The following is a 27,459-nucleotide window of genomic DNA, read 5'->3' as shown; positions in this document are numbered from 1 at the left end:
CTCAGCCCCAAGCCCATTTGTTCCTACTCAAGACTAAAATTTTAAAACAGGTCACAAATATATAGCCTAATTTTTTAAAAAAAGGACTCAGTAATTTCCTGAAACAGCTGGGCACTGTAGTTTTTAGCAAACATTCCTCAAACAGGAGTAAATAGTGCATTTGTTAGGGACTATTTTCAGCAGTGGATTAATACATATTTGGCGCGCTAGTGTGAATTCACAGCAGTAGGAAGGTGTAGGTGGCATTGAGCCAAAATAAACTACAGCACTCATGTTTGTGGTGATGAAAGAACATGTCACCCACTCCAACACTGTGACTCATTTTATGTGTAATAGTTTTGTACAACAACGGAGGAATAAACTATATCAGGGTTTAGCTGCACAATCATATTTGTTTAAAGGATCAATTAATTGTTGAAATTTCTCTCTCCATGGGATTTGTTGACAATAAGAAAATGTAGAATATAGCCAGCCTTATTGTTTAATATGACATTTTATTATACAAAGTCCACTATAAACCAGTCAGGATATTCATATTCTATAAACACTGTAGAACAAGGGTGTTTCTCAACATTATTATTTTTCTGATGCATGTTAAGTGAAATGAGGTAGCTCTCATGTCATTGCCATTAAAATTCAAAGTATTCTGAATAATATCCAAAAAGAAGTAAAATAAACATTAGGTATTCTCTGATCTTGATACTGTTGCTTGTGGAACATAAGTTCAGGGTACTTCCATGAGCCTTTGTGTTAATACCAGGACCAATAACTTGAGCTTATCTGGCTTGGACATTTTTCTACACAGCAAGATTTTTATGTCTTTTGCAGAGCTGCTCTCCAAATACCACAGTTACATCCTCTAGTCTTGAATAATTCTATAAGGGACATACTTTCTCTTCTATGTGGTACATGGTGAATTTAATATAGCCCTCAATTGGGTGGAGGTGGCTAATTTTGTTAAAGGTTTGCTCTTTCCCATTACTAAAGATCATAAACGTGTTGGAACTTATTTTTCTATCAGCCTTACCATCTGCTCCTGCCAAAAATTCTGAAAGCCTAACTGTGACTTTGCTTTTCTTGTTTTGCCAGTCTCCTGAGTGATGGTGCATGTTTGTTTTAGTACAGCAATTATCCGGATGTCTCTGAATTTATGGGATAACTATTTATTCGTGGTAAAATCCAAAATAATGTGCCTTTTTAACTTGTAAAACTAAACATTTTACCAACTACAAATTATTCAGGCTCACTATTGAATCCTTTGAATGCTTTCTGAGACAACTTGTCAAAAACCTTTTATCAGTCGGAGGTTTGAGTTTGTATATCTGTCTGTTTCTCAGGCAGCTCTGGATGAAGGTTCACAGCTCCAACAAGCCCTTCATGAAGTGTTATCAGAAGGAGATTTTCTTCTAAACTGTTTGGGTAAAAAATTCACAAAGAAACAAAAGAAACATGCTTCAGATGCCCTCAGTGAAAGCACACATGCCCTTGAAACCTTAACTAAAAGCCTGGTGAGTTTCTCTTCAGTCACCAAATTGTACAATCCGCTGTAATAATGATATAGAATTGATTGTGTTGTTAACACTTTTGTTCAATTTCACAGGTTTCACAGGTCAGTCAGAGTCAAAGAGAAGGAGAATTGGAAGAGACTGTTAGAAGCGGATGTGATACGTTGCACTCAGTTTCACCTGATGAAACGTTGACCATGTGTCCTCCTCCTTCAGCATCAGACTACAGGAAAAACTCTGATCTGAATGACAACAAAATTCAAATCAAAGGCTCTTCCTGCATTTCAGAGAGACATCATCCCTCAACAGAACCTGCCATGCACACATCAGGAGGATCACATGTGGATGCTAATGGTACAAAATTTGACCAAGCATGTATTTCTATGCAACAAGCAGATAGCCTTACACAAACAGAAGATGCCTTAGCTCCTTATCAAGTCCAATTTGCAGAAATCCCACATATTTCCATATCAAAAACTCAACAACAGTCACAAGAGTTAACATCAACTCCTCCAAAAACAGAGACAGATTTTTTGAAGACTGATCTCAGGCCAAAAGATATCAGCACAATAAATGTAAACGATACAGAGTGTTTAGTGTCAGAATCGCCTCTTACGCTCAACAAGAGTTTAATGGCTCAGCAAGACAACACTGAGCCCTTGCAGAAATCCCCAGATATTGGTAATGGGGTAAAGCTAGAGGACATCCCATTACCAACTCATGAAAATCAATCTGGACATGTAGCAGCACAATCAGACACATTTAGGGGAATTAATGCTGCACAAGAACTAGAGAAACACTGTAAGGCCATTAGTGTGACCCCAAAGAGAGTGTTTACAATTGTGTTGGACATGGAGCCAGATGAACTCTGGTATCATCAGGAAGCAGAGCTGGTTGATGCAAAGTACCAGAATTTCAACAGTTCAAGGCTCCCCGAGAGGAAATCTGGACTGTTTTCAACATCAGTCATTCCTGAATCAGATAAAACAGATTTCAAAAGCCCTTGTTTAGATAATCTTGAATCAAGCCCATCTCAAGTGACAGACTCAATGTCGGAAACCCCCCCTGCTTTATTAGGTACAGAACTGAATGAGTTAAAATCTACAGGTGCCAAATTTAGATGCTTAGAAAACTTAGAAACCCATGACAAAACACACAATGAAGTGTCGAATTCCTCCACATCACGTGGCTCTGTTGCTGAATTTCATGTCAGTGGTTCAGATCCAGCAGGAACAACATTTCCGCATGTCAAACAAGAGGAGATGACAGATTTGTGCCACCCTGAGGAGCGAACAATGAGCCCAGTCTTGTGCACAGTGAAAGGTTCAGTGCAAACAGGAGAGTCTTTGACGGAAACCCAGATACAGCTGACGGCTGTTGACACCGCACAGAGCAAAGGTACGGGATATGCAGAGATGGCAGAGGGAGAAAAGACTGAAGAGGCAAGTGACCCTGACCGCACAGAGACCAAATATTTAAAAGTGCCAGAAAGATGTGAGTCTACAGTGCCAAATGTGGAAAGTGAGTCAAAGTTACCTGCATCGCTGGAGGCCAAAGAGATGACACAGGAGCAGGTAGGTTTCATATTAGTGTTCTACTTTGACTTTCTTACTCACCCTTCTTTTTCTCATAATTTTGCTTTTCTGATACAAAACTTGATTTGTTAGTGAGGCACGCTGGATGGGAAACACATAACATCTCTTGGTTATGAAACTGAAAAAAGAGACTCTTTATGCCTGTTGTAAAGGTTTGTTTAGTGATTACAACAATCAATTATTTAAATTAAATCAGATATCAGTCGCTCTATATCATCAACCTCCAATATGATGCAATTTGTTTGATGATATTAACACCTGGGTGATTAGATAATGATAATAGTAAAGACACCACCAAATCCTCAGGAAAGAAACATGGAAAAAGCTTTAGTGTGGTCAGTTTTCTGTGGGTTAGGTGTTGCCTGTGTACTCAGAAGAATGATTACAAAAAAGATGAGGTAGAAATAAAGATCCTTATGGTCTGCCGTGACATCCAGAAAAACTAAAGAAGTACCCACATTCACTGCCAGTGCCTGAAAGAGAGGAAAGATAGACAGCCACACATGCATTATTACTTTACTACTACTACTACTCTTTGGCTTTTTTGCCTCTTTCACATTTTTTGCCTCCTGTAAATGTGGTAACTGCCAGTATCTGCAGAGAAAGTGCACTCATTTGCCAGCTTATTGTAAGCTTTTTTTTTGACATTTATATTATCTGGAGACCACTCATCACCAGACCTGTTGCTGGTGAGTTTCTTCCAGTTTCTAGATTCCTTTTGACAGCATACGCTGTAGTGCTCAAAAATACTTGACATTTTTGGGGAATTTCTTCCTCAGTCAACCTGTCATTATTCTCAGTAATAACAGCGTGCCTTCTCTCTACAGCTGACATTTGTTTCCCATGATGACTGCTGAGTGTCTTAAAATGTTCCACCAAATACAAGATTTATTAGAGATTTATTTAAGGGTGCTGCAGTGGGGAAGTCAACAAGTTGTGTTTATAAATGTCAAACATACATTGTGTTTTTGCTAAAGCTGCCTGATGAGTGATCATGATTCAGGGGACAGTTCCAATAAAATGAATTAAAAATTACAATATTTCTCTCATTTCTTTTTTAATTTTCCAATTTTAGGTGAATAAACACTTGAGATTTAACCAGAGATATTAAAGCATACACTAATATAGTGTTCAGAAACATTTGAACAAAAGTGTACAGTTTATCCAAGCTGTGAAAAATACTTATATGACAGGTATTTATTTTAAAACCCTAGATAAGGAATGCTGCTTTCATACTGTAGTAGAAAGTACACTCAGCTCCTGGAAAGAAATAAAGTTTACTCTCATCGACTGCCACTTAAGTTGGTCATATGCCCCTATCTTTCTGAAAACCTCTTTTTTAAGTCAAAATTGACTTAAAGGTGCAGTGTGTAGAATTTAGTAGCATCTAGCAGAACAGACATGGCAGAAATGGAATATAATATTCATAAGTATGTTTTAATTAGTTTATAATCGCCTGAAAATAAGAATTGTAGTGTTTTCGTTACCTTAGAATGAGCCCTTTATATCTACATAGAGAGGCTGCAATCTGCAACCTCACCACCAGATGCCATTAAATCCTACGCACTAGTCCCTTAAATAGTATAAAATATTACTCTTTTTACTTTTTTCCCTACAGCAAGTCAGAAATGTGCTGTGTGTGTTCAAATTCTCTTCCCGCTCATTCACACCTTGCTCCAAGACACACCATAGTCATGCCCAAAATATTTCAAAAGGCACCCCCCCGTTTGCAGTCTAGTAGCTTGACAGTTCATGTCATGTTTTGGTGTTTGCCCTGACTAACCGCATTATAACAGATCAGTTGTTTCTTTAAAGAGGGTAGTAGGCAGTACTTTGTAGAATCCTTCTCCCTCAGGGCAGACTGCTCCCTTCTTAGGCACATTCCTGTTTTAACTGTACTGACTCGCCGGGCCACCGTCAACATAGTAATATTCACTGCTGTGAATCGAGGAAAGAACAGGAAGCTCTGTTATTATCTGTGGACAAACACAGGGAAGAAAGCTCAAATGTGACGCCACCCTTGTCGCCTGTGTTGATAGCCTCAGATCCAGGAGGACATGGAGCCTGAGAGGACGGCGCAGGAGTTGGCAGCTGATCCAGGAGCCGGAGAGGTGACAGGTGGATCACCTGGATCTGAGTCCAGCAAACACACGTCCACCATGCAGGACATTTTTTCCGAGATCCAGACCTTGGTGGAAAGAAGTAACATTATAAATGTAAGTATCAACTGTTTTTCTGCATCAAGAGCTGAGCTTGTTAATCTACAAAAATATGTTGTTATGAGTTTACTTAACTCTTACTTAACTCTTCTCAGAATTTGTGCACCAAAGGTTAAATACTTATTCAATTCATTCCTTTGATACTTATGATACATTATCTACAAACTGTCGTTGCAAACAGCATAGTAAGTAAATGAAACTCTAAACATTTGAGTTATCTCTATCTAAGGGCAAGAGGTCAATTATAAATGCATGGAACAGTGAGCAGATAAGGCCGGCAATTTTTGATTGATGTTTGTGTGTTTCCATGATGCCACTGAGAGGAATGTCCACAGGAAGGGACCTATGAGATGCAACGACTTCCTGCAGGGTCATTAGCAGAGTCTTATTTCCCTGAGTACACAGTGTGTGACTTGTACTGCCACAGTTTGAACACTTTTTATACAAAATGTGATACTGCTTAAGTTTGGAATGATATATCATTTTTGTGCTCTTGTTGCCCACAGTCATTTTAGCCTGCAATGAGGCTACTATTTTTAGGTTTTTAGACAGAAAGAGCAAACTATAATCTGATGAGTTTGTTGGCTTTTCCTTTTTTTGGCTTGTGTTTCTCCTGCTTTTTACACTGTTGTCATTATTATCACTTATAGGGGCTCAGGCTTGTAGATAGCTCTAAAAAACTGTTTTATTTATACATATTTTTCCCACCATTTTTATTTTGTTTGTCATGTCACAGAGGACACCACACATTGATTTAAACTGGTACCTGAAGTCCTCTCCTGGTGAGCCAGAGATTCGATTGGTACGAACAGTCCAGAAGGTTCTGGCATGTCGATATCAACCAGCACGGCTGGATGTCACAGCTATGGCCAAACAGCTGGAGGAGGCACAGGCATGTACTTCTATTTACTTATTTTCCTTAGTTAAGACCACTATACTTTGCACTATCTTCTGTTTCATAAGAAATTCATTTTGGTGTAATATTTTTTTAAAATGAAATAAACTAAATAGATATTTAATATAACACATGATCTACTATCAAAAAAGCAATAATGTAGAAAAATGTAAAGTCTGTTGTCTGCTCCGTCGGCTGTAGGACTACAACCGCTGCGTGCTGGAGCAAGTGGCTACAGTGAAAAACACAAGTTCTGCTGGGGTTGGTGACCCAGGCGTGTTGAAAAGCGTTGAAGGACAATGGAGTGCTGCACTGCTGGATGCATCTGCCACAGTGCAGGTCAAAGCTGCACAGCTGGATCAGGTCAAACAGTATCACAAACAAATGAATATCACTAGAGCTTTCCTGGATGTTCTGGCGGCTGAGAATGAAAAAAGGAGCTTGTGAGTAATCTCTTAATTTGAAGCCTATATTGTAGTAAACAGCATCATTTCTTGAGAGTATTTGTTTGTGTACTTGATATACTCATAGTCTTTTGTTGCTGGTTTTGTTAGAAATGCTTTAGGAAGTAGTGCTCTTCAAGCTGAAAAACTCCATGCCCTGCTGAAAACCATGGAACTGAAGAAAGACATGATGGAAGAGCTCCTCCGATTAAGTAGCCAGTTGTCAGTCCACTTGAGCAAGGCTGAAAGCTCAGGTGCTCTTCTTGCCCAGCTTGGAGATGTCCAGGAAGAATGGAGGCTTTTGAAAGGAAGTATCAAGAGAGCTCTGCAGCATGCCTCAAACTCTGCCTCTCAATCTGCTCTTCTCATAAAAGAGGCCAAACATCTTAAAGAAAAGCTTGAAGCTCTTCAGAAATCCAACATTTTCACACAATCTGCTGGGAAAATCCATGATAGCAAAAGCATGTTGGAACTGATTTGTTTGACCGCAGACCTAAAACTGTATAACCAGCTTTATCTGCACCTACAGTCCCAGTCAGACGCTCTTGTCCATTTCTCTCTGGGTCAGAAAGAGAAGATTGAGATCAAACATAATCTTCAGGAATTGTGGTCCTTGCTCAACATCACCAAGAGCAAGCTGGACACTTCCACATGTAGTGCTGGTTACGTTTCTTCAGCTAAGATCAACAATCAATTACGGGACTTGATCATATGGGCAAAACAGGCAGAAAACCATATCTCAATTGGGAAAAAGTTGTCTCTTTTCCCTGAGGAGGCTCGTATTCAGATTGTTGAGATGAAGAAATGTCAGACTGATATTTTAACCAGACGTTCCAACATGCAGGTAGAAGTTAAAGAAATGAAAGCCTTAGCATCTGACATGGATAACGAGGAATGTGACCGAGTATTGAAGACAGTAGAAGACCTGTACAGAGGCATTGCTGAGAGCTTGAATCATGTTCTTGACACCATGAAGAAAAATCTACAGGAGAGGGAGAAACTATTAGGCCAGCTTGCCAGCATGGATGTCTGGCTAGCGGAAACACATGCTAATAGAGACCCCTGTGCTCACATTGAGAATGTTTCCAAAGCTGATACAGGAAAGCTGGAGAGTGAGCTAAAGATTCACAAGTTAACCACAGTTGAGATAGAGAGGCATCTACATCTGGTGGAGGTAATGGCAGAAAGTTGCAAGGAAGTAGCAGCAGGGCTGAGCCCAGGAGAGAGCCGCTACCTTGTCAATAGGCTTTCAGGCCTTTGGACAGAATTAGATGTATTGCTGGCTCATGAGAAAGCAACCAGCTGGGAATTAGAGGAGCTGATTCATGAGCGGGCCGCTTCAGATGAGGAGCTGTCTACCATCCAGGCTAGTTTAAAGCAAATCTCCACTGATTTAGAGCAGCTTCGGTTCCCCTTAGCACAGGAATCCTTTTCAACAATTGCACTAATGAAGCACATGCTAATGGAACATCAGTGTCAAGTACAAGACATTCAGCACTGCCAGGAGGCCAAGCGTAGCTCACTGCTGTGCACCATTGGGGAACTGCAAGACAGGTGCAAAGCTCTTAGTATTCATGCCTTTGAGCAAGACAAATATCAGCACCTTAGGGGACAAATGGAGGAATCTAGGGACATTGCCAAAGAGCAAATCCAGCGTGCCAAAGACAAAACAATCAGAGTGGGTGAGAGGTTCAGACTATGCCAGTCACTCTTAGTTGAACTCCCTTTGGTGAAGACACAGTGTCAAGAAGCAGCAGACCAACTGGAGGCCATAGCTCAAGAATTGTATCCATCACAGCTTAATTCAGAGAGGCAGAGGATTCATCACACTGTGGAAACTTTAGTCTCCTGGGAGCATTCTGTCACAGATCATATCAAAAACCTGGAGGCCAAGCTTCTGCTAGGGCTGCGTCTTTCCTCTGAGCTTCCTGCCTTAATGGAGCTTTTCCAAAGTACAAGACTGGAGCGTCAGGAAGCCAAACCAATCAATCCAGATGAAAAAGCAATAGACATTGCACTACAAAGATGTTGGGTTATTTGGAGAAATATGGAGTCTGGAATGCGGGTGTTTGAAGCTTTGGGACAGAAAGAAAAAATTAACTTAAAGAAGAACTACAAGGAACTGTACTCGCTTAGAGATGCTGCAATGAAAGAGTGCCATTTACAAATGGTAAGCTTAAATATTTTCAGTTAATATAGCCTGCTTTTGAGTTTTTACACTGCACAATTCATATTTTTTGTTTCACTAAATTTTGCTTGATCATGTATTCAACAGGAGAGTTTATCCCAGGCTCGAGAATCCTTGAAGGATTATCAGTGGGCTGCTCAGGGAGCAATAGGCTTCCTTCATAATGCTGAAGCCACCTTCTTATCAGCTCCTGGAGGATTTCTGGACTGTACTGAGGAGCAAAGACAGACCCAGCAGGCTCTAGAAGCTCTTGAAGATGGATTTCAGGCTCATATCTGCCACCTTGAGGAACTGGTGCCCCAGCAGCCCTGCATGTTGCGCCCAAAGATTGAGCAGCTCCACATTAATATCCTCAGTCAGTTGTTGGTGGGAAGAGCTATACTGGAGGCCCAGGCCCAGCTCAGGCTGCAGTCCCTGCAGAGGTAATGAATAGCTTTCTAGATGTGTTTCTGCTGTTCTGTTTTGCTTGTTTATGATTTTAAAAAAGAAAGAACCCTTAAAGACAAATTTCTCACAGGTGTGAAAAAAGACAAAAAAGTCACAGGAGCTGTCATGAAGACATACGGCAGCGTCTTTCTGGATTTGGAGCCAAGATTTCAGACTGTGCTGCAGTACAAGTGACTTCATATGACAAATGTGTTGCCCAACATGAAAGAGTTAAGGTAGGTTAGATTAGCAGTAATTTGCTAGTGTCTAGCAACTGTTTCGCTATTCCATTTGAACCTTGCATGTCATTAATTTTGACAATAAACAACTCTTATATGTTTAGAGTCCCACATTTACCTCTAACTCTGAATGCTTTTAAGTGTTTGACCCATATATGGTACATAAAAGGAAATCTGCCTGATATAAATTTTAATTTGAACTTTTTAAAAATCTCTGCATGAAGCTTCTGATGGAGGATCTCCGCAGCCTTGCTGGGAAGATAGAAGATCTGAGAGCTGGATGTCCAATGCAGGGCTGTGGGGTTGGAAAGGGCAGCGAGCTTGGCGCTCTCTGGAGTCGCTGGGTATCATTACGACGTGGAGTCGGCCTCCTGATGGCACACACAGAACAGAGAGGAGAGGAATGGAGGGACATCACTACTACTGTGAGCTTTACTTAGCATAGAGGCTTTGAATGAATCAGACAAATGAATGAATACTAAATTGAAATAACTGTTTTAATATGAAACTTTAAATGTGTGTGAAGTTGCAGAACTGAGGGATTATTGCCAGACAAATGTATTGAGGATTAAATTCTATTTTCTTTAGATGGAGCAGTGTTGCAGCTTTTTGGCCAGTCTTCAGGCTGATGTTCCCGACTCCTCCACTGTGAGCTTCACTCAAGAGGAACCCCAGGAGCTTCTGGCCCAGGCTGAGATGCATCAGGCTGGGCTGGAACAAGAGCAGCAGGCTTTAGCCTCCCTGGAGCATCAACTGGAGCACGCTCTGAGTTTATCCAGTTCCCAAGATCCCATCAGTCCTGGGCCTGTTGGCAAAACACTGGTGAAGATCCAAGAGAATGTCAGGAGGTAGGATTTGTTTGATATTCATGTGGACAGTGATTATTCATTTATATCAGAGATGCCAAAATGAGCCTGTTCTCCACAGCTTGAAAGAGAAGAACCTGCTGGTGGTAGCTGCAGCTCAGGCAGAGGAGAAGGAGAGACAACAAGTTCAAGAGGAGATAGGAGAAGTGGAGGAACACATAGTTGCCATTCTTCCTGTGCTGGAAACCTGTTCGAATCTAAGAAAACAACAGGTCAGGCTCCTTTTTATGCTTTATAGTGAAAGTTTGGACATTTGACAATTTGTAGAAAAGCAGACACCGACTATTATGAAAGGAAAAAATATGACATTTTATATGGTTGGTGCCTGTTTATAAGTGATCCCAGCCCCAGTGAGAAACATAATCTGTGTGCATGTTTTTGTCAGTTGTAGCTACAGACCACGTGGAGCATCACTTATTAGATTTCAGACCTTAAGTGGTCTTTCAATGTGCTAATCAGTCTAAACTGTCTCATCTGTGAATACTTAGCAGTACAATAAATGCTCTATTGCCATCCCTCTGCTTTAAAGATAGATCATGTTAAACTTGTGAGGGGTTGTGAACTTACCTCAAACCTGTAACTGGATAACAAATACATTTAAGAGAAAAAACGAGTTTAGAGCTATGTTTTTACTGCCTTCTTTCAGTTTCTCTCTCTCTTCATTTTACCTGGTCTTCCCTCATTTTCTCTTGCATTTCCACACTTACAGGAGCTCAGAAAAGAATTGTCTTCCCAGAAGGCCAAACTAAAATATATCATGGACGGTGTACAGAGCCATTATGATGAGATTCCAGCTGATCTTGGCAAACGGATACAAGAAGTTCAACTGTCCCTACAGAGAGCTGAGGAGAAGGTAACAGACAACAGCGCTGAATCCATTCTCAGTGACATACAGTATGATCTATCTTCCCGCCAAACCCTCTTTAATTACTTTTTGCATGTGTGTGTGTTATTGTTCTACAGGTCTTGGAGAGGAGCAGCCTGGTTCAGAAACTGGCTAGTCAAGTGGTGGAGTTGGTTTCTGGCCTGGAGAAAGTGAAAGCAATACTGGAGCAGAGAAGTACAACATTCAATGAGTCTCAAAATGTGCTCAAGGTGTGTGTGTATCTTTTGGCTTTTGTTTAGTTTGTGTCAGAGTCTGCGTGTTATCATATTTTTGATAATACTGTTTTTATATATGTTCAAACAAATGAGATTATTAGTGTCTAAATGATCACTTTACAGTAAAAAGGGGGTAACCATGTCTGCTCTCTTCTGACAACTGAATTGAATCAAACAGCTACTATGTCCTAAAAGCAATCCAGGATTACATTGTTGCCTCAAAGCCCTACATATACTGTTGATCCTCTGTTCTGCAGCATGTGTGGGATGAGCTGGATGCATGGCACAGCCGCCTGATGCTCCTAGAGAACGAGGTGCAGGATCTTGCGGAGGAGCAGCCAAATCAAGCCCATCTACTCATGGACCAACTCACACAGCCACTGCAGCTCTACCAAAACGCAGCGCAGATGGCCGAGCAACGCACTGCCTTCCTCAGCAAGGTCAGGCACACTATGTTGTATTTTTTTAAAGCCCACAGTAGGGTACTGAATGCACATCACAGGTCAACATGTCAAGGTGAAAAGAGGCTTCTGAAAGTCTGGTAAAGCAACTTCCAGCTTTGAAATATTTTTTAATACTTTTTCCTCTGTTTCAGATCCCTGCCTGTCTCCAGGAGTTTGAAGATATTCTGTACAGTGCCATCTGCTGGTTGGATGAGGCCCAGTCATGGCTCAACGCTCCTTGCTCATTCACAACAGCCAGAAGCCTCCAGAATCATGCAAAAGCCCTGCAGGTCAGAGACACAATGTAACTAGCAAAAAACGCATCAGATCATGTCCTTATTCTTTATTCTTTATTTAGATCCCACTTCCACAGAGCAGTCGCTTATCTTCCTGGGGTCTACAAAACATGAGCCACAATAAAACAAACAAAGATTGCATTCATCATTTAAATGAGAAAAAGCAAAACAAGCCAAATATAAAGATCAGAAAGTACGTGAAGTAACTCTTAAAGGGTAGACAATACAAACTCACCATAAAAACAAAAAGCAAAATTGTTAAGATAGAAACAAATGAAAAAAAACATATATGTAGGATTTATTGAGACATGATTCCGTTTTAGCCACAATATCCACAAGCTTTTTTACAGGTTTCATGTTAAAGATTAATCTAATTCTAAATCCTGAACTGCAGTTGGTTCTGGACGACTCTGTGAGGATCAGGGGCACCCTGCAGGACTTTAGATCAGTGCTGGCTGAGATCTCTGCTGTGTGTGACATCAGCACCCAGGAGGAGAGACTGGACCAGAATGACCAACAAGTCCACACAATGCAACGCAACGTCCTAGAGCCACTGGAGCAGCTGCTGCAGGCTGTTGTGGTAAGAATTTTAAAAAGAGGACTTCCTACAGACTGCAGACTTTCAGGTTGTTAGTTACCCCAAATGCTGGTGGCATTGCTGGAATGATTTTGTTGTTTTTTTCCCAAATTCTGGTTGTCAGAGAAAATTTACCTTCTTTGAGCAGATCTTACCACCTGCCTGAATGTCTGGGATCTTTCTGTGTGACTGGGATTCTCCTCAGATTTATACAACACACATATACATACAGTATATGGACACTGGAAAGTGGCAGAAAACATGGGCAGAGAGAGATGTCATGCTACAAAATCAGAAATAAACCAGGGAAATTGTTGATATATGGCATACGTCCCACATAACGGGGCCAATTTAAGTCCCAGTCAGATATATTTTAACATAATGTAAAATCAAGAGATATGCAATCAATAACATCATGAAATTACATTCCTTTTGATCACCAAGACAGTTTTTTGGGCTGTTACATTCTCCTGCCTTATACAAATACAAATCAAGCCTCTGAAAAAGTAGCTGACAATGTCCTTTTCAGGTGGTGGAGGCCATGGAAGCTGAGCTAAAGACGATGGAGAAGAATGTCCCGAAGATCAGAACGATTTTATCCTCAATGGACAACTCCAGCATCACTCTGACGGAGCATCTCCAAAACCTGCAGGTGAAGCATTACGATAATTATTTATCAGTTTCATGCAAACACAAACAAACATGCAAATTAATTGAAAAGAAAAGAGAACATGCAAGCAGTGGTATAATAGTAAAATAGCTTTTCATATGTCAATCTTCAGTGTAAAATTAGCACAGATGTATGACGTATAACACTTAAAATATCTGCTGCATTCTCAGGTAGAAAGGTAACAATTTGCAGTTTTGTTGAGTTTTGGTCAACCGATTTAGATCCACCAAGCATTAGTGGTTCATTGTAAACTGTACCGTTTACTCACATGGTGTTTGTTTTTTTCAAAATCAATCCAAAGGTGATTCTGGCCAATGTGCAATCGATGCAGAGGACACTGGAGGAGTTGGAGAAATGCAAACCAGAGCTTCACCTCCCACAGGGAGCAATGGAGAACCTGGTGGTCTTCTCCAGAGCTAGACTGCTCCTGCAGCCGCTCGAAGAGCTGGAACAACTCACTCAGCAACAAACCTCGCTGCTGGAGGTATAACAAAGTCTGAGTGCCACTGGACGTAGAAAAAACCGTGTTTGATCCATTACTGTAGAGGAGTTAATGATTGGACTGCTTGTAGCTGCAATCCTTAATTTGTTGCCACAATCATATCATATCACATCACCCTAACCCTAACTGTGAATGAAATAAAGAAAGAAAGTATGTTTTTTGTTAGCAACAGGGAACTAAACCCAAAGTTTGAATCTTAATATAATGTTTCTTTTTCAATAAAACACTCCTGGTTGTTCTGTATCTCTGGTATTGGAAGTGGCCCTCGGCTTTGTTCCTCACAGCACAGTGGCGCCAATATTTGCAATATACTGCAGTACAACCTGGAATACATGTTTCATCAACTTTAGTCACCTTTTTTCTGTTTCTCTCTTTCAAAGAACAAGATTAAAGAGGAGGAAACCAGTAAAGATCTTGGCGTCACCACAACCTCCAACCCTCCTGAAGACATTCAGCAGCCAGATGGATCCACACAAAGAAACTTCACCCAGGTAATAATACGATTAGGTAACATTCACCTTTAAACACCGGCTAAAAAAAATGCTAGGGTGATGTTTGATTTTAAGGCTTGGCAACTTCTTTGAATTAAACCAATTAAACGCCTTCTTTTATTATTTTGTGCTAACAATTAAGAGCAGTCTGCCACTTTTTAATCAAACTGTTTTGGGAAATAAAAATGATAGTCAACAAGTCCAGGTGTCTCACTGGTCACTGATTTTTGGAAGCTGTATTTTGAAAAGGAAATGTCAAGAAAAATTGATTAATTCTTCAAGGAAGCCCAGCTTGGTGACTATCATTTATTCCCTCTGTTCCCTTAAATAACATAATGTCTGTTCTGCTGTGCCTGTGCGGCAGGCTCAAGCAAATCCTCAAAACTGATCTGTTCTACATACTACTGGCAAACTGCATATTGTACGTCTTTGCATGCAGTTGAAAGTAATTTTTAACAATTATCTGGGCCCGGTCTATCTTCGTTAGCTCAGTTTTTGTATGTGTGTAGAATCACATTGAGATTACTGAATGCTGCACACAACAAACAAAAAAAAAGTTGAGAAGATAAATAATCTTCCTCAAAAAGCTAACTTTTTAAGCAAATACTTGTTCTCTTAATTAACGTGTATACCTCGATTAGACTCTGTTAGTCACCAGGGATGTTCAAGCCTTTTTTTGTACTTAAAATGTACTTGAAATCACATTTGTCAGCTTTCAATTAAAAAAAAAAAAAGAGAGAGATGGTGTGCATCTGGAAAAGAAACTTCATTGCTTGAAGAATACATAGAGGAATCATCATACTTTAGTTAATAGAAGAAAGAAAAGGGTCATTAGAAAGAAATTTTATTGTTCCATTTTCCTGCACAGTTTTAATCATATCATTCACCCTTATCACTAAAAGCAGGAGGATTTTGAGGTGTCTAATTCAGAGGAAGAAGAGGATGAGGAAGATGAGAGTTGTCACTCATCGTCCTCTGACACACTAACATGCAGTGTTCCAGAGGTAAATCTGATGAATATTTGCAGCTGAGGAGAGCATGTCTCTGGGTGCCTCTTTTCTTTTGGGTGTCACTACATTACTGAAAACCACTGAAGTTATTACTTATTCAAGACCTCACAAATAGTCACACTATCAACTAGTAATTCTATGTGTTTTGGAATGAAACTCAAAACTTTATGGGTTCTTTCTTTCATTTCACAGCTTCACTGAAATTTTGCTTCACCTATTAATTTTCAACTGTACTATCGCTTCTCTTTCCTGTGGTGCGGAGGATTTTAGCAGATCTTTGCAAACTGGACAGCATGCTGACATGACACTGTGCGAGGCAGGCGGTCCTTTTCCAATTTAGCGCTGTCAGAAGCAGCTGCTTGAAATATGTTGCTCCTCAGGACCCTGTCCTTTCATACACACACATCGTATGCATGCGTTCGTGCATATTTTTCATTTGCTTTTGTGTATTTATACGACTCGTGTATTAGGACCCAGAGGACACACTCAATGCTACAGACGTGCAAAGTGAAGATGCATCTGACATTAAGCCACTCGCTGATATTAAGGTAAAATATGTTTTCATTTCGGAGATGATATTTGTTTGATGAACGAACATTTCCTTCTGAAACTTAACCTTGAAATTATTTGGTATGTTTTGGTAAGTTTTTGATATTATTTTTTATTTCTTTATGGTTACTGTACATACTTAACTCCTCAAATTGACAAGTAATTTCTCTTGTGTTTTATTTTAATATAGAAACTAATAAATTTGAAGTAAAGTAAAGTAATTAAAGATTTTAATATAAAGTAAAATCTCTTGTCTTTTAGGCACTGGAGAGTCTGACGGGTCAGTTTTGTTCTGAAGTGGTGACGAGCTCAAGAAGTGCTGAAAGTTCCTCTGTTGAGGCTTGGCTTGATACCAAGTTTGGATCAGAAAATGTTGAAACTGGATTAAAAACAATGGAAAACAGACTAGATCCCAAAGCCGAATCTGGTGAAGTATCAAGACTCAAAACTGTGACAGAAACAACTGAGCCGCTAATCACTGCAGCTGCTTCACTGGACCAACACAGACCTCAAAATCATGAAACTATCGTCACTGAACCTCATGTACAGTCCCATCAGGCAGTGGAAGACACAAGACTCATTCCTGCAAGACCTATAACTCCGTTCACTGCCACAAGAGCGTCAGTTGAGTTCATAGAGGAGGAAGATGGAAATATGTCTTCGTCCACAGCTCCCCATCAAGGTCTGGTAAGTGGCTGAGGGAGAAAGGGAAAAGCTCTTTAAAAGAATTTTCCACAGTAAAAAGCTTATTTCTTAAAGTATGATATTAATCAGTCAGTTATGTTCAACTTTGATATATGAATGAATGAATACATTTTTTATTTTTCGTGTCATACCATTAAAGGTATACTATGCAGGATTTTCCTAAAAAAACAATGTATAGACTCATACAAAAGTAATCCATCTCAATCATCACTTATGACTCACTAGAAGTGTGTGGCGGTGCATTTATCTACAGTGACTCTGCCCTCTGCCTGTATTTTCTTATTTTCCTATTATTTTGCTATGTTCACGGCGCTTCTGGGCGTCAACGTTTGGACAGTGAGTGTGTAGCCCCCAGCCAATAACAGCTCGCAGGGTGTGAGGTCAGGACTCGTAGCCTAGCAACCAGGTTACATCACTGTCTCCTTCTCTCTCCTCTGCTCCGCTCTGCTCTCTGTCTCTGTGTCATGGATGTATAAAGAGCTGCAGGTCTGTGTGTCTGCTTGACTGAGGACGTGGCTGAGCTATACATACGCAGAGCAGAGAGGCCAGAGCGGACAGGATGAAGCTCTGCATTCACACAAAAGTTTGAATGCTGTGTATTTACAAACAAAAACTAACAAATCCTGCATAGTATACCTTTAAGTGGTCCATTCCACATATAAATAACAATATCCGGTGATTCATGTTCCAAAGAAAAACAACTCACTGCAGCAAACCTCATACTCTATGTAGTTTGGGGAAAAATATGTTTGTCACAAAAACAATACAAAAGCAGCCCATACCATTTTGTCACATTACTCACATTAAACAAGAATGTCCATTTCACAAAGTGTTTTCATAATTTCAGCATCTTCCATAAGAAAGAATAATCTCTCTCTGTAGTTATCATACAAAATGCATTTCATTTTTTTACTTCATTTAACTCACATAACTAACAAAGCCAATCCTGTTCTTCAATACCAACAGAACGTTCTGTTTCCAAATGTAATGGTAAGACACCACAGCTCAGCTGGGCACACAGAGATCTTTTCCTTTTAGGCAGATAAAATTTCAGCACTAAACTCAGTTTTGATGAAACCATTTGTTATTAGTTTTGGACCGTTTCAAACCACGTTAGCCCATTTTTCTTTAAATGGATGAAAAACAAAATCAGTAATCAAACCAATATTAGCTTTTTCTTTTAAACGTACACTTCCTCACAACTTAATTTTTGAAATATAGTGTGCATATACTCTGCCCAAGGACCACATGTCTGTGAATCCCACATGAGGATTTAAGAGGAATGATGCAGTTTGAGTCATGACTTCAGTGTTGGATTAATCAGTCTTCCACTGATTAAAACCCTCAAACTGAATTATATCTAATGTGATGTTTCTGGAGTGACACTCAAATAGTACACAGTAGCAACAGCAAGAAACTCTTATTTAATTTATTTGTTTGCTTTCATTTTACTTTTCAGGATACTCTTAGTGGGCTGACGGAGCAAAGTGAAGTCAGCACCAGTCATTTCAGTTTAGTAGAAGAATCCCAACATGCCCAGGACTCCTCAGAGGTGCCAATCAGGTAAAAGGTCTATTACTGGGAGTGGACGAGGCTTATACCTTGCATGAATATTGTGTGTTGCTGCAAGCATACATCTCCATGTGCTCCCTTGGGTCTCTAGATTGGCCGGACACAAAAAAGATGACGAGGAGCAGCAAAAGTGGAGTCGACTTCATACCCAGATTTCTCAAAAACTGACCACTCTGAAAAAGGTTCAGGAGGAGCATCAAACTTCAATCAGCTCAGAGGATGGAGGCAATGAAAAGGTGACTAAAATGAAAATAGTTTCTGATTAATTGATGATTAAGACAAGCTGATTCTGATTTTTTTTTGTGAGACATAATGTGTGTGTGAATGGTGAGATGGGATCACCACAGTATATATAGATGCAAAATGATTCCTATGCTACCAACTCCTCCATAACATCTGTTACCAGAGCAACCGTAGATTAAACCTGAATGCAGAAAGCAAAGGAGGAAAAAAAAGATTTTGTCTTCTATATTGACACTGCTGTCATTTTAACAGTTCATAGTTCCACATGATTAGAGGGACCAATATTAAGAACCTTAAAAATGTGTTATACTATTGATTGGAATTTGTATTTATGCTTGCTGGTAAGTGATAAAGCTGCCACTAAAATATTTAGTTTTACAGGAGGCAAAATAAAACACCCAGCAAAATGTCTTTGCCCCCAAAGGAAAATGAATGACGACTGCAGTAACTGTAACTCCTTGTATCATGTTCAGTTATTCCTTCAATGCTTTCCTACTTATGTTCTTACCTCCATTCTTTTTTCTTTCGCCCACAATGACTTAAACTACGAATATCTATTTCGGTTTAGGTTCCAGAAAGAGAGCTGGTGTCGACAGGATCTGCCTCTGCTGTCCTCCAGCGGGTGCATGAGGCCATCGCCATGCTAAGACAAATAGTAAGTACAGAGCTAACATCCCAGCATACAAGTGTGTTCCTAATCAAAAGGACCCATCCATAAAGTGTTGACTGATTTAAATAATACCATGAGTTTGAGAAACAGTACCACACATTCACAAGACAAATGATCAGCTAATATTGACGTTCCTTGTTTAACAAGCTAATTTAAACAAAATGCTATGATTGTTTGTCTCACTAACTAGAAACAGGAAAATGTGTGGACAGTATGTATTTTATGTGTTTTATTATTGTTGGTGGAAACTGAAAGCTAGACTAGCTAAATCTGGTACAGTACATCAAATGGTAACATTTATGTTTAACACGGTACATGGTCCCAATAAATACATAAATACAAAATTAAATTACTTCAGCAGGAACTTTCTTCATCAATGTAGCAGTGAGAAGCAAATGAATAGCACCTGCTGCCAGATCCTTTCAAACTGTTATTTCATAATGCGTTAAAGTTGCTTTCAAAAAGAGCTGAGATGCTCCTAAATATCAGACTTTTAACCCTGGAAAACACTGTGTAAAGTGAGAGTGATGACTGTGTGTTATTTCACAGGCGAGGTCTGCAGATGGTTCACATCCAGATGTAAAGGAGGAGTTTTATGAGGCTGTACGGAGGGTCCTCCTCTGTCTGGATGCTTTGACTGACCTACTGCTGACTCCTGGAGGAGCTGGTGAAGATGACGCCCAGCTGAGGCTGCTACAGCAGGAGGTGACTGACCATAATGCAGCTCAAGCATGTAACAGTATATTTTGGTGGCTGTGCATAGTGTAAAATTCACTGTAATGTGTTTTAAAAAAGTCTTTTCTTTGGATGTACAGCTCATATTAATTTCTAAAAGCAGGGTTTTCTTTTTGCTGTTGTTTAGTGTGTATCAGCTGAGCTGGTGACTCTGGCTGGTCTGCTGAGAAATGTGGAGTCAGACACCAGGCCTGCGCTTTTGGGGGAAGAACCAGACGCTCTCCTCTGTTTGACCTCAGTCCAGCAATGTCTACAAACTGTCCAGCTGGTCTTCACCTCATCCCAGAATCAGCTCATTGAACATCTGGGCCTCAAAGACCAATATCAGGTTGGAAATACGACTCATTCACAAACCTCTATGTATTCCACGAGGACATTATATTGTTCTATTATATAGTCCAAAAACAGTTGGTTCTGTAAGACAGTGAAGATGCAGATGAAATCCTTGTGATTAAACTATGTGTCACTAAAATGTCAACGTGTAAGGAAGGATGTTCAAGGGCTGTATAATTTTTCTAAACCTATAAAAGTAATTCAAAAAGACAATCTACAATGTCTGTTTCTCACTTAGGAGCTCTTCTCTAACCAGCTGTGTATTTTGGACGAGTTTGAACTGGGACAGAGTGAGATGTTTCCCACTCTAAAGGAAGCTCCCAGTTTGGAGGTAACTAGTGTGTGACTGTGTTTTTGTGTATGTTTGCATGTACTGGTATCAAGGATTTTATAAATATGTGTCAAGGAATTATAAGTATCTCCATATACAATGAAGTTCTGTCATCAAAAAACAAAACGCCATACCTGTTACATTACAATTTCAGATTTTAATGACACCTGTGTGATGAATTTTTGTTACCATGTTCTGTTGTTTTCCTAAGTGGATGACAATGTTTTTTAACCTAAACAATACCAGCTAAAGTGTGACTCCAACTACACCCTTAGCAGAAAAGAAACCCGCAATTTACTGTAGTCCTAATTCAAAAAAAGGAGTAATACATACAGGATCTGTGTTTCAAAAGTAGTGATATTCTCCTCAAACTTTGTGTTTCTCCTGTATCTCTCAGCAGTGTGTGCTGGGCAGACATCTGAGAGAGAAACCAGGGGAAAAAGCCAAGCTACAGCAAGCTTCCCAGTCCTTGCTTCAGGGGATAACTCGCCTCCTGGAACTGGGTGAAGAATGCATAACAGAAGGGCAGAAAAGCCGGGTTCACAACCGCAGCCAACTTCAGGCCGTTCTCTGCAGACACAAGGTATCTCGCTGTGCTTTCAGAAAATTCCTCAACAGGCAAAAAAAACCTCATATTTAAGTCAGGCACTTTCCTAAGAGTGTGTTAGAAGCCTCTTTCTTGCTCCTGTTGCTGTGTTTCTCAGGCCTACTTTGTAATTATTTCACTTCGTTTCTGTCTTAAATCTGGTCTCTTGGTGATCCAGAAGCTCCTGCAGGTCCTCGGGTCTCAGTTGGCTTTTGTGCAGCATCTATTCCAACGTGAGCCAGAAGCACTCAAGTGTCAAGAGGATGAGCGGATACAGCTGGAAGTCAGGGCCAAAGCTTTGCAGCAACAGGCTCTGGAACAGGAAGTGGCTTCTCAAAGGAGGCTCCAGGTTTGTAGTTTGCATTTTCACTGAAGGTCATATAAATTCATACATACACGAATGCGTATTCTGTTTTGGAATATCTGAGAAAATATCTATTGGGATGTATGTGTCCACAAATCAAATGTTAAAACTACTGTGTGGGTCTATGTGGGATCTGCAGGAGTGGATCCGGTGGGAGGATAGTTGTGTTGGACTGGGCAGGATGCTGGATGAGCTTGAAGCCTTCATCAGCAGCGGGGAACCACAGGGAGAAGATGATGAGGAGGTTGTAGTACAGCACAGACTGGATGCTTGCCAGGTAAACTCTGTCACACTGCACACAAATGTGTTCTCTTATTTTCTCATCCTTATTTTCTTTTCTCACTTCCTCTCTCAATCTCTTTTTTACTTACTCCATCTCCTCGAATTTATTTGCACTCTTGTTACTTCAGTACACTCATATAACCTATACTTTAGAGACCTTTTCTTCTGTTACCCCACTTCCTTTTTTCCTTTTTGATGTTGCAAAAATTTGCAATTTAATACTGTTTTTGCAACCAGTATGCAGAAATTAAAAGAGGCATTTTGAGATAAATGGCTTTTTGAAATTTACTGTATGTCAGCCTGCTTCCTCTGCTCATATTTCTCCTTGTGATTTCCTACATTTCCCTGCATGTGTCCCAAAAGCCTTCAGAGAACATGAGTTTCATCAGTAGCTGAGCAGCACAATCATAATAGCATTAGTCGCAGTTGGAGGAAGCAGGAGAGTTTTTCCAGCTGAAAAACAGCAGCTGTGACACTTTTTCAAAACTCGACATACTGTTGCTATTGAGTCATTTGTGTAGTAATTGGTATCCCTGCCTCTTCTATGATTAGGTTTATTTTGAACATTTGAGTGAAGTAATTGCCCTAACTTTGATTTCATTGCTGATGTTTTAAATACTGTGCTTAAAAAAACACCTGCAATCAAACTGAATTGTTGTTACACTGGAAACATCTCAGTGTTTTGTTAGTTTTTTTTTTTTAATTTGAAGGTGCCATTAGCCAGTTTTAGTGTTGAAGTGTTTTGGTGCAGATTTCTTTTGGGAAAGATTGAGAAGGATGATTGACAGGTATATATTGTCTCAACAAGTAAGAAGACCACACTGAGGACCCTGCTAGTGGGTGCTGTGCTTCAGCCTTCAGAGGATGACAGATTATTGATGTCCTGGTCATGAATCCATCTCTAGACATCAGAGAATCTTATGTTCTTTTAGCCTCTTGTAAACTCCTTTCTTTCCTTTGATAGTATTTATAGTTCTCTCAGATGGCATTGGATGAGACAAAGATGTGTGTGTGTGTGTGTGTGTGTCAAGAGACAAAAAGAGCCGTTGCCATAGCAGTGGATGAGTCTGCTTGAGTGGCAGGAATAAATTATAGGTCAGGGTGATACATTTCTTCTTTTCTCCTATTTTTTTATTATTTACACATAATTCACTTCATCGCCTTCTCACTTTTTCTGTCATCCCCCTGCCACATTTATGTGACATTTTAAACAGCCTTTTTAACCCACCATCTTCTCCACAGTACATCACAGTTGGTCCGGTCTGTCTTTTCAAAATGTTAGCATGGACGCTGCCTGCCAAAAGAGTCTCACTGAGTTTGACACAAATTCAACACAAGCTCTGTTGATTCCCCTTTTTTTACCAAGCAAACCCTGGTCCAGCTGGATGAGAGCAGAGCTGCTGTAGGACTGCTGCTGGATCAGGGGAATATGATGCAGACAGAGCCAGTGTTTGCTGCCTCAGTCAGCCAGGCAGGAGGCGCTCTGGAGCTGCGATGGCGGAGTGCCTACAGACGGACGGAGCAAGAGATTCAACGCTGCAGAGATGTCCAGGACAGCAGGGCCAGGTGGGACAGGTATCAAGCATACCAACTTCATTATATAACAAAAGCCAGATAATAACCTTCTTTAGAGGATTTTATTGTCTACCAATTGGGGGCCAAACAGTTTTAATTATTGCCTGAATCATTTTAACAAATGTTATTGTCAGGAACAACTATGTCAGTAATCCTACTTATGGATAGGGAGTAAAAATACCATTCCAACTTTTCTCTTTACTCCAGAATAAGTTATTAAAGGGGATAAAACAACTATGCAAACACTTGATCCCAGAGTTCCTAATATGTGTCTTACTTGGAGGCTGAGATGAAAACATGTATTGAGTTGCCACAGCTCTAGTATTACCTGAAGACCTCATTTGATTTGTTATAATTGCAGAGCTCATCAGTGTTTTTTAGTCTTGCATGAAAGGTTTGTTGCTTTTTACAGTTTTTTTCTCTTCCCTCACCTGGGTGGAGAATTATGAAGGCTTCAGTGGAAATTATTAAGAGCTTTGTTTTGTATTTTGAGTGAAAATTCTGGAGGCGCGTCTAATTATTTAGCACCGAGGCTCATTTTTAGAAAGAGCAACTTTATGAATCCAAATCCATTAGGAATGACATGTCAAATGTCACATCTGGAGGTATTTGGTAATTATACTTTTCCACAGGGCCAATACAGACTTTTTGGGGATACTACTGTGCTACAGTACCATTCGAAAGTTTGGACACACTTTCTATATATTCTCTGGATTTATTCAGTAAATTTAAGTGAAATGCAGTGCTACATGAAAGAGACATGGGGCATAAAGTCCTAAATTTAATGAGATCTGTGGGTTATACTAGTCCCAGATCAATGAGGCTGAAATCAGCCTTGTGACAGATAAGACTTGCCTTTCTATGTTGCTCACTCACTCTTAATATGGTTATATCACGTGTACTTTGCTGGCACATCTAGGACATCAGAACAAATAAAACATATCCATTTATCAGTATTGGACTCATGCCTCAGTCCATACCTCACTCTGTCAGAAGGAGCAGTCGCGTTCTGCCTCACTGGATGAGATATCATGTAAGCCTTGTCCTCCCCACAGATTCCAGACAGACTTTGCCTCGGTCAGTGATTGGCTGGTTGGTGCCAACAAACATCTGAAGACTTGGTCGGAACTGGCCAACACCTCTGACCTGAACCAGGAGTGTGTTCACAGTAGTCTGATCAAGCTGCTGGTAAGGCTTTCCTCTCTGCACAGCACATTTCTATATCACAAACACTGAATGATTATTCTAAATAAGGCCTCTCAGAGAAAACCAAACATGCTTTCTTAGCTTGTTACTGTAGGTTTATAGTATGTAGTCCCAGTTAAAGCAGAGGGAAATATAATCTGTCTGAAAAAAAGCAGCAACAGATTATTTTTCAGTTAGATTTCAGTTCTAGTGCCATGTTTACTATATATCATGTTTAACATTTTGACTATAACAATACTGCTAACCAGCTCTCCTGTCTTTATTAGCTGTTGTATTTTGATAAACCACAAGAAAATGACACAGCCGGACCAGAGACCCAGGCTCCTTGTTTGTCTAGCTCTGTTCTGGCCGTGGTTTGCTTGCCAGTGCGCAGGAATTTTTGGTTCTTTCACAACTATTAACACGCAATAAAAAATCAGAGCATGGAGAGAATTTTAGAGAAGGAGACACTGAGCTGCATTTAAAGTCAACTGTCCAAAACCTTAAACGACCAACATGTGGTTGTTTGTGGTGTTTTTAGTGTTTTTGATGTGACATTTGTGGAATATAGTTGTTCAGTTTGATTAAATCCGAGACCATCATTTGTCTGAAGTATTCTTACAATATAATAGTATTTCAGAAAAGCTTGATGATTATCGTGATAATACAGTTTACTGTAATATTTTTTGGCCACAATAATCGTAGCATGATGATTTGATACTGGCATATTCCTAGTCTGGAATAACCAAATTTGGTGCATGAGCACTGATGGCCACAGTGACTAAAATGACAAAACACTTGACACACTCAACACTCATGTTAGAGAGGGTTCAGGATTTAAATGTTGAAAACATTTAAACAAAGTTGTTATGGACTTGATGCTGAAATTAAACTCAACCAGCAGTTCAAAATGTATAAATCTCATGATAGACATGTTTTCTGACAGTTGTTAATCTTGTTCCCCAGGATTTCTCCATAGAGATGGAAGCCATGTCGGTCCAGCGGGCGGCTGTATCAAAGGATGCCACTCAGCTGCGTCACCTGAGGGAAGCTGACTGCCCGAGGCTGAGAGCTCAGCTCGCCCAGCTGGAGGTCAGCTGGAGCCAGCTGACCTCTGACCTGTCGAAGATACAAGACCGGCTGCAGCAGGTATATACAAGTTTTATCTTCATCTTCATGGACAAAAGTACTGTACATAACAGTCACAAAAATACTATTAATGCACTGTAATGACTAGTACATGATGCAATGATCAAGATGATCTCTAGCCTTAAATTTTGGACCACATGTCCTATAAATTTTGAACATCACTACTTTCCTGTCCTGCAGTGAATGAAAGTGTAATTTCTCAAATTCCATGTAAGTGCTGCTGGTTTTCAAAATAATTAGGCACTGAGAAATCTCCCTCAGTGAAGGGAGTGAAAATTTAACCCTGTTTAAATCAGTTTTGAGTTGATTGAAGATAGAGAATTTGGGAGGATCTTAAGAGGACCACTTAATTTTCCTCACCATTTATCACCAGTGAATAGAAACAGATATTCTATATTACAGTAATTAGGTTTGGCATGTGGTTCTTTTTGATGTCTTACACTTTGATATCTTACACTACCCATAAGTCAAACAGTAATAGCAAAAGTGTATGATGTTTATGAACAAATTTTTTATGACAACTACTTAGCTGGACAAATACAATCAAATAAAAAAAGCAGTAAAATAAGAAAAAGTACAAGAATTAATGTAATATTCTTGTGTCCATTAGCATCTGCTGTCTGCGTGGCCACCGGTGCAGCTGCTATCTGACCTGGAGGACTGGCTGAAGAAGCTGGAGGCCCGACTGAGCCGGGAGAAAGAAACAGTCGTCAAGGCCAAAAATGCTGCTCAGATCACAGAGAGCCAGCACCACTACCAGGCATGCATATCTCAAACATCCACTCTGACTTTTACCTGTTTATCTCTTTCATGAGCAGTCAATACTTCTATTTTAAATCAGCATTACCCATTTACCAAAATTAGCTAAATTTGCTTGATATTCAGTGAATAAACATCTAAGAATGTCAGATTTCTTCACCCTTGAACGACACTATGGTGTTCCAGCATCCTCTCCCCATTACAAATTAAATATTTTCTGCAGTTTCATTATGTAAATGCCATGCAATACAAACACTTCTAACGATTTACAGCGATGAAGAACAGTAAGGAGATAAAAACAAAACAAATTCTTTAGAACAACAGAGGAACCTCCATCATTCTGTTGACTGGTGCCATCTAGAAACTTCTTTTTTATGTGAGTGTTTGTGTTGATTTCTCAGGAGTTGAAGGCAGGCATGGTCAGTGGGCAGCTGCTCCTCGATTTCCTGTCCCAGTCTGGGCCTCGGGTGGTGGGAGCAGATGCTCTCTGCTCCAAACGTACGGTGTTTGCAGAGCAACTTGGTGCCCTCAGACTGCAGTGGTTCCACCTGCATAGAGAGCTGGAGAGCCAGGTTTGTTTTTCAGCAACTCAAATGCAACAAATAGACTGCCAGTATACTTAGATCGAGCTAGAAAAGTAGTTTTATGCAAACAGATATGTGTTTTTTCTGTCTGGACAGTGCTAACAAGCTAATATGTGAAATATGTGATATAGACAGTGAAAGACAGCTGATTTAAGAAAGAAAATCCGTACAGTAGAGTGTTCAGTGTTTCTTTCCATACAAACGAATAAAATAATCCAAATTAAGTCTTTTTCTTATTAAGCTCTTGAGTTTTGTAATTTTATGGTAGTTTATTGTTTGAATATGCTTGTATATTTTGTATTGGCACAAATATTGGCTAAAAGTTTACTGGCCATCAAAAATCCATTTCAGTCAAACCGTAAATACAATTC

At 40.0% G+C, this 27,459-nt stretch overlaps 1 protein-coding gene across 1 annotated transcript in view; it reads left to right on the top strand.

The window, feature by feature from the left end:
* The window catches only part of LOC137169912 (nesprin-2-like), a 90,004-nt gene that overhangs the window by 29,356 nt on the left and 33,189 nt on the right, over window positions 1-27,459 (top strand). The window contains exons 44-79 of the mRNA XM_067573340.1: window positions 1,338-1,508; window positions 1,601-3,079; window positions 5,140-5,316; window positions 6,056-6,211; window positions 6,416-6,657; window positions 6,769-8,827; window positions 8,933-9,267; window positions 9,363-9,507; window positions 9,735-9,935; window positions 10,099-10,358; window positions 10,438-10,588; window positions 11,086-11,229; window positions 11,340-11,471; window positions 11,735-11,917; window positions 12,073-12,210; window positions 12,611-12,796; window positions 13,323-13,445; window positions 13,765-13,947; window positions 14,346-14,456; window positions 15,359-15,460; window positions 15,937-16,014; window positions 16,277-16,702; window positions 18,180-18,283; window positions 18,384-18,528; window positions 19,104-19,190; window positions 19,755-19,910; window positions 20,068-20,268; window positions 20,512-20,604; window positions 21,002-21,187; window positions 21,369-21,539; window positions 21,694-21,831; window positions 23,203-23,411; window positions 24,467-24,599; window positions 25,563-25,745; window positions 26,356-26,505; window positions 26,906-27,076. Of these exons, the coding sequence (XP_067429441.1) occupies window positions 1,338-1,508; window positions 1,601-3,079; window positions 5,140-5,316; window positions 6,056-6,211; window positions 6,416-6,657; window positions 6,769-8,827; window positions 8,933-9,267; window positions 9,363-9,507; window positions 9,735-9,935; window positions 10,099-10,358; window positions 10,438-10,588; window positions 11,086-11,229; window positions 11,340-11,471; window positions 11,735-11,917; window positions 12,073-12,210; window positions 12,611-12,796; window positions 13,323-13,445; window positions 13,765-13,947; window positions 14,346-14,456; window positions 15,359-15,460; window positions 15,937-16,014; window positions 16,277-16,702; window positions 18,180-18,283; window positions 18,384-18,528; window positions 19,104-19,190; window positions 19,755-19,910; window positions 20,068-20,268; window positions 20,512-20,604; window positions 21,002-21,187; window positions 21,369-21,539; window positions 21,694-21,831; window positions 23,203-23,411; window positions 24,467-24,599; window positions 25,563-25,745; window positions 26,356-26,505; window positions 26,906-27,076 (9,309 nt within the window). The remainder of the gene's footprint in view (window positions 1-1,337; window positions 1,509-1,600; window positions 3,080-5,139; window positions 5,317-6,055; window positions 6,212-6,415; window positions 6,658-6,768; window positions 8,828-8,932; window positions 9,268-9,362; window positions 9,508-9,734; window positions 9,936-10,098; window positions 10,359-10,437; window positions 10,589-11,085; window positions 11,230-11,339; window positions 11,472-11,734; window positions 11,918-12,072; window positions 12,211-12,610; window positions 12,797-13,322; window positions 13,446-13,764; window positions 13,948-14,345; window positions 14,457-15,358; window positions 15,461-15,936; window positions 16,015-16,276; window positions 16,703-18,179; window positions 18,284-18,383; window positions 18,529-19,103; window positions 19,191-19,754; window positions 19,911-20,067; window positions 20,269-20,511; window positions 20,605-21,001; window positions 21,188-21,368; window positions 21,540-21,693; window positions 21,832-23,202; window positions 23,412-24,466; window positions 24,600-25,562; window positions 25,746-26,355; window positions 26,506-26,905; window positions 27,077-27,459) is intronic.

This window comes from Thunnus thynnus, chromosome 18, assembly GCF_963924715.1.
Source record: "Thunnus thynnus chromosome 18, fThuThy2.1, whole genome shotgun sequence".
NCBI lineage: Eukaryota > Metazoa > Chordata > Actinopteri > Scombriformes > Scombridae > Thunnus > Thunnus thynnus.
This window is presented reverse-complemented; position numbering and strand designations above follow the sequence as displayed.